We start from the raw sequence: 10,652 nt of genomic DNA on the forward strand, positions 1-10,652 counted from the left end.
ATCCCACACTCAATGTGATCGACACTTGTGAAACATTCTGCTTCTCTTAGTGAATGCCACAGACATGGTTACAATAGTGGAAAGAATATTATAGGGTCAACTAAGGAACACTAACATTATCTTCAGTGAAATCGTTTTGTAAAATTTCCCCTCAGCTGAGTCCCTCATGCTCATTCCATCATTGTGGAGCACTTGAATGCAATGGAGAAGGTTCAACAATGAAGCATATGGGAAACACAAGCCAAATGAGAAAAATTACTGGTTGGCCGTATGTGCATTATCCACTTGCTTGTCATCGATTTGTGTGTGAACACCACCTATCATTCCTATCCTGCACCATTACTGATGACTAGAAAATTTGTCTTTGTGCTTATGCAAGGGAAAGAGTAGAAAGAAATGGTTTAGTCCAAACAAAGCAGTAATGCCACATAAAAAGACTTGCATGCATCCACATAAGATTGTGTTATGCATCTGGTGGAACAGTGGCCATGTGGTGTACAAAGAGTTGCTTGCATGAGGTGTAACTCTCCTGTTGCCATTTATTGTCATCAACAGATATCTTCCAGATGAAATCCCAGAACAACAACTAGGAAGACTGTGTGAAGTGATGCTATTCCACAATAACAGCAACCGGAATTCTGCGACACTGGCCAGTAACACTATACAACAACTGGGTTGGGAAGTCAATCTGCAACCACCTTTTCACCTGACATTGCACCCACAGATTTCACCTTTTCTGCTCTCTGTTGAATGATCTTCACAAACTTTCTTTTGGGGTGAAAATACACTTTGAACATGGCTCTACAAGTTCTTTGCTACAAAAGCACATGATTTTTACAGTTATGGATTCAGAAAGTTACCCCAACATTGGCAGACTTCAGTGATCAGTGAAGCAGATTATATTATTTTCGATTATTTAAGTCTCCATTACGTATAGTGTGTGTTTTTGGAATTCTAGAAAATATTTGAGTCTTATGCACCAGCCTAAGATGTTCTGTTGGTCATGAAACTGTTAATGTAGAAATAAACAATCAAAGGCTAAGTCTGGAATAACATTTGCCACACTCTGTCCCTGTGTCAGTCAATAAATTTTCTTAAACCTGCAGGCCAACTGCATGAGGAGTTGTGGTGGACTGATTGATTGAGAATGTCAGTGATGGGGTGAGTTGGAACAGGGTGTAATATAAGACGCTAAGAGGCACAGGGACACATACAGGTACTGAGGGAAGGAGGATTGCGGAACTTAAGCATGAGCGAAGGAGAACTCCCATATGTTTAAATTAGGGAAGCTGATATTGGAGTGGAAGGGGTGACAGAATTGGAGATGGGTCTCGAGAATGTAGTACACAGGTTGTGAAGCTATGACCAAGTCAGGCATCTTGTACTCAGTAGCATGTTGTCATTGCGTAGTCAATTACCCTCTTGGCAGGCGAGGGATAATGGTGGCACCAGTGTGCGATTTGCAGGGGGGGATGGGGGGATTTCCCCCACTCTGCATCAGACCATCCCCTCCTCTGGTTTTAGTTTTGCATCCCAACCTGGGATGCTTATTTCCCATGCACTGGAGTAAAACTTTACATATAAATTTGTGGAGCCAAATAATGAATGTTATTAATAAGTCTTACTAGTAATACTATTAATATGTTACAGTTTTCTATCATTAGAATAAGTACAACTTTTCACTAATGTGCCTCTTCTTTTCGAATTCCCCTTGTATATCTGTACCCATACGTAGATGATTTTGTAAATAAGCTTTACCTATAATGTACTTTTACAGATATAACAAGGGATAGCTTTTCTGATAGTGCATACGCGTCAATAGTGAGTTTCAGCATTAACATCTATTTATAAATAGCTGTTTAACCATGCGTAACGCCACGGTCCAAGCTAGTAACATATATAACTCTACTAACCCCCTAAGACATCCTCCCCCCCCCCCCCCCCTGGTAAAAGCACAAATCGCACCCTGGGTGGCACCCAGGCTATTTCACACATCAGTCAGGTAGCAAAATACAGCTTTGGGAGAGAAGCAGGATTACAGGGACAATACTCTTCGTTTCAAGACATGATGATGAGTTTTCAAATCACTGGCCGTGAATGTGGTTAACTTGATCCAGTCCCCAATAACATTGGAAATTTTCCTCTTTAAGAAGCTCAACTGTGCTGAGTGATAGTTGTATACGTAAATATATTTAACTCAAGATGATGATTTTAATATGAGCCACGACTACAGAATAAGGGAACTGTGATCTAAACATTACTACTTATCGACTGGATAGAAAAGATGGCGGCGAGTATAGACGTTATAGTAAACTGCTCCGCGAAATTTAGTAGTATTATTGATATAAATTGCGTATTGTGCAATGAAGAGGTTATAGAAGGTATCAGATTGTGTCCAGTGATTAATAAGTGGATTCACTCATCGTGTTTGTGTAAAATAAATACGACAGATCACTCATGTTGTTGTGGCCAGACGCAGTGTGATCCACAAGTAACTGCTCTCACGAAATTTTTAAATGGTCACAATGAATCCGTTGAAGATTGTCTGAAACAGGATTTACAGAATGCAAGAAAATACGTCCTCGACATTGAAAAAGTGGTAAGTTCTTTTGAAAAAAGAAGAAACTCGGAAGAAAGTGTTATTTGTAATCGTTTCCCTAATCCTATAGAAACGATCCATTCAAAACATCATGAACCTATGTTAACATTATTCTTGGCAAATACTAACAAGTGCAGCAAGCTGTTATTACACAGGCCTACTGAACAATTAAATGCTGCGAGTGTGATGTTTAAGTCTGCCAATGATGAAAACAGCAACCTCAAAAAAGTGAGTTTAACTTGTAAATCTACAGGGTAGAAACTTAATGTCAATCCAGTGCCAAATAAAAGTGAAATATGTATATTAGGAGATAGCCATGCCAAAGGAGTAGCCAGTATAATGATAGCTATGCAATCTCGCTACAAAATTACTAGTGTTGTGAAATCAGGTGCACCTCTTGGCGAGATTGTGAAAAACTGTGAAAAGCTAACAAAAAATTCCTCTGTCTGTGTCATAATAGGTGGTGCAAACGATGTTTATCGTAATGAAAGCCATCATGCAACAAGAGCACTCAAAGAAACTTTGGAAAAACTCTCACATATAAAAGTTTTCGTGCTTAGTGTTCCATGTAGGCATGACTTAATAAGTAGCTCGTGTGTTAACCTAGAAATTAACAAAGTCAACAGGAAAGTAAGAAAACTCTGCTGCAGTTTCCCACAGGCTACCTTTATTGACGCAAACAGCATGGAGAGAGCTCACTTTACAAAGCATGGTATGCACAGGAACACACAGGGAAAGGAAGCTATGTGCAAACAATTATTAAATTCTATTAACTGCAACACAGTGGAAGGTCGTGCTGTAATCCCTCTGCCAGTATGCTTAATAACAAAAACGAAGAAAATGAATGGATCAGAAGTTTCAGTACCTAGATGCTCAGATGATTCTGTTTCTTCACCAAACAGAGATAACTCAATGGTTACATGTACTGCAGAAGAAGAAAAGGCAGCATTTCCACTCTGTGAACCTACAGCAACACCACTTGTGCACCTGCCTACATGCAGTTCGTCAAAAATATCACTGCCAGCAGAAACACCAGCTGCAACAGCAGTACAACCCCTGGAGCCTACAGCAACAGCAATCTTATCCCCACCTGCAAGCAAGTCAATAGCTTCATCATCTCCAAGGGAATTGGCAGCATCAGCTCAAGGTAAATCAACAAGCAAGTCATCAGTTTCATCATCTTCAGTAAAGAATGAAGCATCTACTGAAGAAAAATCGACATCATCACAGAGAACAGGAGGTAAACGTAAAGTTGTGTGTGCTCCTCATCTGAAGGATTTTTTAACCACAGGCACGAGAAAGAAGAAACCACCAAAATAGGTAATAATCCAAACAACTTCTCCATTTTTCATCAAAACATAAGGGGAATAAGAAGCAAACTAGATCAATTAGAAGTTAACATAAATAACAAAAACTTTATGAACAATGCTCAGATCTTATGTTTCTCTGAACACCATATTACAGAAGGAATTGAAATGTTACATATAGACAGTTATAGCCTTGCCACCTACTACTGTAGAGATAGCATGAGAAAAGGTGGAGTAGTAATTTTCATTAAGAATAATTTAACTTTTAGATCTGTAGATGTAAGGAAATATTGCAGTGACCAACAGTTTGAAGTGTGTGCAATAGAAGTGACATTAAACAGTTCCAAATTAATAGTAGTTACAGTGTACAGGGCACCAGGAACCAATTTCACAGTCTTTATGGTTCAGTTAGAATTGTCACTATCAACCTTATTTTCTAAAAATAATGACATTATCTTACTTGGGGACTTTAATGTCAACTTCGCAATGGAATGCAACAACAAAGTAGAGCTCCAGAATTTGCTGAGTTCCTACAATCTTACATCAGTGGTGGACTTTCCTACTAGGATCACACCTGACTGTCAATCTCTGATAGACAATATATTTTTAGATGTAAATTTATACCAGAACTTCACTGTCACTGCAATAGTAAATGGCATATCAGACCATGATGGACAGCTCCTCACTCTACATGACTACAGACCTGTCAAGAAAGCAGTCCCATCCTGGAAGGCAATCAGACTTATGAACAAAGAGACCCTGGAATTTTTTAACCATAAGCTGCAGTATGAAGATTGGAATTCAGTTCGCAGAGTAGATGATGTTGATACAAAGTTCAACATATTCATAAATGAATTCCTATCCCACTTTGAAGAAGCTTTTCCTAAAAAGTTTGTTAGGAACAATATTTCCTCGTCCTTAAAGAAGCCATGGATCACAAAGGGTATTCGAGTGTCATGTAAATATAAGAGAGAACTTTATGTTGCAACCAGAGGGTCAAGGGACAGAGAATTAATCAGCCATTATAACATGTATTGTAAAATCCTAAAGAAAGTTATTCAGACATCAAAAGCACTGTATTATGTAAAAGAAATTGATAACTCCAATAATAAAATGAAGACTGTCTGGCAAATAGTTAACAAGGAGACAGGGAACAATAAAAAAAGAGCTGTAGAAAACTTCATAATCAAACATGAAGGGAATCTTGTGCAAAATCCTGAGATCATAGCTTAAATCTTTAATAAACACTTCCTGTCAGTGTCTGAGCAAATAGGCTGCAAGGGTTCTGTGAATGATGCCCTGACCTTTTTGTGAAATGCTTTCCCTAACAAAATCATCCAAATGCATATTAGACCTGTTACAGTATCAGAAATTGAAAGAACAATTGCCTCCATGAAAACCAAGAACTCCTGTGGAGTAGACAATATTTCTAGCAAATTGTTAAAGCAGTGTTGTACTTCTGTAAGCAATATACTGTGTCATATTTTCAATGCCTCTTTGCAGCAAGGAATTGTTCCTGATAGACTAAAGTATGCTATCGTGAAGCCTCTCTTTAAGAAAGGGGAGAAAACTGATGTTAAAAATTTCAGACCAATATCTCTCCTGACTGTGTTTTCAAAGGTACTAGAAAAGCTCATGTATTCTAGAATTTTAGAACACCTATATAAATTCAATATTCTCAGCAAACATCAGTTTGGTTTCCGGAAAGGTCTGTCAACTGAACAAGCAATATATGCTTTTATAGATAAGGTTTTGGAATCTCTAAATGAGAAAATGGTGACAACAGGGTTATTTTGTGATTTATGTAAAGCCTTTGACACTGTGAACCACCAAATACTGTTACTGAAGGCAGACCATCTAGGAATAAGTGGTGTAGCAAATAACTGGCTTCAGTCATACCTGACAGAGAGGAAACAGAAAGTAGTCTTAGATAAGTCAGACAATTTGTGTGGTGGAATGATTTCATCGGAATGGAAACACATAAATTGTGGAGTTCCACAGGGCTCTATTCTTGGTCCTTTACTGTTCCTGTTATTTATAAATGATTTACCTTATTCTTCAATGATTCAGTGCAATTTTACCATCTTTGCAGATGATACTAACATAATGGTTAATGGTCTTAAATGTGAAAATGTTCAAGAGTCTGTTAATACTATTCTTATAGATTTAATGAAATGGTTTACTGCAAATGGTCTTTCACTTAACCTGAGTAAGACTAATTATATTCAGTTCACCCCAACTGCCAAAAATGAGGAAGAAATGACTGTTAAATATGCCACACAGGTCATAGAAAGAGTGGAAGTAACAAAGTTTCTAGGCGTGAAGATTGACTGTAGAGTAAACTGGTCCCATCACATTTTAGATCTTTACAAGAGACAGCTCTTCAGTTTTTGCAATGCGAATCATCTCTGTCAGTGCAAACTTAAGCATTAAAAAAGCGGCATACTATGGTTACTTCCATTCTTTGATGGCATATGGAATTATTTTCTGGGTAAATCAACCTCTTGCAAAGAAAATATTCATTGCTCAGAAGCGTGTTGTAAGAGTGATGTCTGGTGTAGATCCTAGATGCAGCTGCAGAAGCCTATTCCGGAATCTGGGAATTCTTACAACTACTTCTCAATATATATACTCACTTATGTGTTTCATAAGTAAAAACACTGATTTATACAAACGTAACAGTGAATACCATCAGTATAACACAAGGAGGAAACATGATTTCCACACTGAAGGTAAAAATTTGAAGATTGTGCAGAAGGGTGTACAGTCCTCTGGTATAAAGATATTTAATGCTCTTCCTCCAGAAATCAAATGTGAAATTGCCAACAAATCTACATTTAAAGAGCTTCTGAGGCAATTTCTTTTAGCCATGTCAATTTACAGTTTGGAAGAGTTTATGAAACACAGTGAGAAACGGCCTTAAAATACACTCCTGGAAATTGAAATAAGAACACCGTGAATTCATTGTCCCAGGAAGGGGAAACTTTATTGACACATTCCTGGGGTCAGATACATCACATGATCACACTGATAGAACCACAGGCACATAGACACAGGCAACAGAGCATGCACAATGTCGTCACTAGTACAGTGTATATCCACCTTTCGCAGCAATGCAGGCTGCTATTCTCCCATGGAGACGATCGTAGAGATGCTGGATGTAGTCCTGTGGAATGGCTTGCCATGCCATTTCCACCTGGCGCCTCAGTTGGACCAGCGTTCGTGCTGGACGTGCAGACCGCGTGAGACGACGCTTCATCCAGTCCCAAACATGCTCAATGGGGGACAGATCCGGAGATCTTGCTGGCCAGGGTAGTTGACTTACACCTTCTAGAGCACGTTGGGTGGCACGGGATACATGCGGACGTGCATTGTCCTGTTGGAACAGCAAGTTCCCTTGCCGGTCTAGGAATGGTAGAACGATGGGTTCGATGACGGTTTGGATGTACCATGCACTATTCAGTGTCCCCTCGACGATCACCAGTGGTGTACGGCCAGTGTAGGAGATCGCTCCCCACACCATGACGCCGGGTGTTGGCCCTGTGTGCCTCGGTCGTATGCAGTCCTGATTGTGGCGCTCACCTGCACGGCGCCAAACATGCATACGACCAGCATTGGCACCAAGGCAGAAGCGACTCTCATCGCTGAAGACGACACGTCTCCATTCGTCCTTCCATTCACGCCTGTCGCGACACCACTGGAGGCGGGCTGCACGATGTTGGGGCGTGAGCGGAAGACGGCCTAATGGTGTGCGGGACCATAGCCCAGCTTCATGGAGATGGTTGCGAATGGTCCTCGCCGATACCCCAGGAGCAACAGTGTCCCTAATTTGCTGGGAAGTGGCGGTGCGGTCCCCTACAGCACTGCGTAGGATCCTACGGTCTTGGCGTGCATCCGTGCGTCGCTGCGGTCCGGTCCCAGGTCGACGGGCACGTGCACCTTCCGCCGACCACTGGCGACAACATCGATGTACTGTGGAGACCTCACGCCCCACGTGTTGAGCAATTCGGCGGTACGTCCACCCGGCCTCCCGCATGCCCACTATACGCCCTCGCTCAAAGTCCGTCAACTGCACATACGGTTCACGTCCACGCTGTCGCGGCATGCTACCAGTGCTAAAGACTGCGATGGAGCTCCGTATGCCACGGCAAACTGGCTGACACTGACGGCGGCGGTGCACAAATGCTGCGCAGCTAGCGCCATTCGACGCCCAACACCGCGGTTCCTGGTGTGTCCGCTGTGCCGTGCGTGTGATCATTGCTTGTACAGCCCTCTCGCAGTGTCCGGAGCAAGTATGGTGGGTCTGACACACCGGTGTCAATGTGTTCTTTTTTCCATTTCCAGGAGTGTATGATGTATTATCATATAAATTAAACATTAAGCTGAACATTCTTGTCACATATGTAACTCTTTTAGTGTTAACTGCTTATATTTAACAGTCTGGGTTATATGACCTTTTCAGGTTTAATTTACTTTGTTTTATACCTGTAATCTGTAGGTCTAAGGATTCTCATTCCATTATATTGTGTTATGGATCATTGTAGTGGTTAAGTAACTTTATACTCTTTACCTGTAAACATAGTGTACAAGTACTTGTCACTGACAATGTAAAAATTGACACACACTACATCCATGTGAAATTGTCACAGTTGGATCCATGGTGTAATAAATAAATAAATAAATGTAGTGGGCCAATTTGTAATGTTAGCTCACCTTTACAATGACTAATTTTTAAATGTCAATTTGATAGTTAAAAATTTGTCTTCTTTCTCTTTCATCATGTTTCCCTCACAATCTACCACTGTATAATTTTAAACACAACTTCACATTTGTGACCAATCTTTTGTAGTTACAAAGGCACTGCCAATTTTCAGTATGAATTATGTACCATGTAATTAACATCCAGTGCCAAGTTCAAGTATAAGTAAAAAATTTTGAACAACTGTTTCACTAAAATAGTTTAGCAAAAATAATATGGAAAAAATACCAAATAATAAAATATTAAAGTGATAACTTCAATATGTAATTAAGCTACTGAAGAAAGCAAAAATCTCACCTGCCAGTACCTCCTCTGGGTGTACCTCTTCCTGCTCCTGCAATAAAATTAAAAAGCTGAATAACATTACATGAACTGAATTTAAGCATAAATCAAACACCTTCAAATGTGTCAGCGGAATGTCATCTCACTGCACATGCTCATCTCAGTGTTAGTAAGTTGGTGAATTATATAATGACAGAGATTACGAATCAGGTGCAGTGACGAGTAGATACATGAGAAATTTTATTAAAGTCCAATTGACGAAAACTGCATAATAATACAAATGAAGAATCACAAAATATTTCTATTTCAATTGAGCTTAACTGTCTGAATTCACTAGAGCTGCCAGCTGCCACTTACAGCCACTGCCACAGAGCAGAACAAAGGAGCCCACAAAACACAAGTCAACATGGTGGGAATGTAGACTACAGGTGCTAGATGCATGAAGGCTGGTGCAAGGATAATGCCAGTGACTGAAATAGAAGTGCAGCATAGTTTGCTGGAAAGAACACCCCTCAAATATGATCTGGTGGAGTAGTCCGAAGGATCATGGAGGGGGAAATGAATAAGAGACCATTATAAAATTACAGATCATAGAGAGAGTGATAGGGTTTATTATGCCTATATCTGCTGCTACCAGGGCAGAAATTTGAAATTGATTCTTGGTCCCAGAGAGCCATCTGAGGTTGCCCCACACAACAGAAGAGGGAGTGGAACAGTTAAGTGAACTAGTAAATGGACATTTGAAAATTGGTGTCAGATGTAGCTGCATCATGTCCGCACTTGCTTAGAAGCCTGTGGGAACCACTTCGGACAGGTTCTCTAATGGTTGTCTTGTCTCAGCATGTTGAGTGCTGTAATGTACTGTACAGGATTTCTGGCCTTGAGTCTGTATGATCCTTTTTGCTCGTTATTCTCTAAGGGGTAGTTTGCTGCAGTTTTTTCCTTTCTTCTTCTACTTCTTTTTCACTTTATGAGTCAGGGATTCTTGCCCGCTCTGGTTTTACAGTTGTCTCCACAATCTCTCAGGCCATCTTCCATCCCTTCTGCCACTCAGCATGTACTCCTACATTACCTTTGTAGAGTCTGGTTTTGTATCTTTTTAAATGTTTTATTATGTATTGATCCTACATTCAGTCTTTCCTAATATCTTCATTTTGCATTGTATCCACCCTCACACCACCATTAATACTCCTTTAGGATCTCATTTCTGCCGCCTGTATTTTCCTCAGTTGGTTTTTCTTTTTTTTTTTTCTTTTCTTTCTTTTTTTTTAGGGCGCAAAACTGCTATGGTCATTAGCGCCCAGTCTGTGACTTAGGAAAAGGTAAAAAACGAAAATGGAACCAGCAGCTAAGGGAGCAAAACTCAAAAAATTGTAAAACTAAAAGCAGGAGTAAAGCATGAAAAACCACTACAGAAAGGGTTTGGTTGCCCCTCACGTCATCTCACTGGCACTAATAAACTCAAGATCGCAATCGGCTGAGCGCGTTATATGCTAAAATTGACGATATATCAGGCGACAGCTGTAGACGGGCGCGTAACGGAGTAAAATAGGGGTACTCAATTAAAAGGTGTCTTACCATCCACAGCTGAGAGCAGTGGGGACAGAGTGGGGGAGGATCACCGCTTAAAAGATGTCAATGGCTAAAAAGACAGTGCCCTATCCAGAGTCTAGTTAAAATTACCTCCTCCTGACGACGTGTTCAG

The 10,652-nt window shown here is 40.4% G+C and overlaps 1 protein-coding gene across 1 annotated transcript in view; it reads right to left on the reverse strand.

Moving 5' to 3' along the window:
* Positions 1-9,029, reverse strand: part of LOC126235595 (uncharacterized) — a 263,118-nt gene extending 254,089 nt beyond the window's left edge. The window contains exon 1 of the mRNA XM_049944309.1: positions 8,963-9,029. Within this exon, the coding sequence (XP_049800266.1) occupies positions 8,963-9,029 (67 nt within the window). The remainder of the gene's footprint in view (positions 1-8,962) is intronic.
* Between the last annotated feature and the right edge of the window lie 1,623 nt (positions 9,030-10,652).

The sequence above is a fragment of the Schistocerca nitens genome, chromosome 2 (genome assembly GCF_023898315.1).
Source record: "Schistocerca nitens isolate TAMUIC-IGC-003100 chromosome 2, iqSchNite1.1, whole genome shotgun sequence".
Classification (NCBI taxonomy): Eukaryota; Metazoa; Arthropoda; class Insecta; order Orthoptera; family Acrididae; genus Schistocerca; species Schistocerca nitens.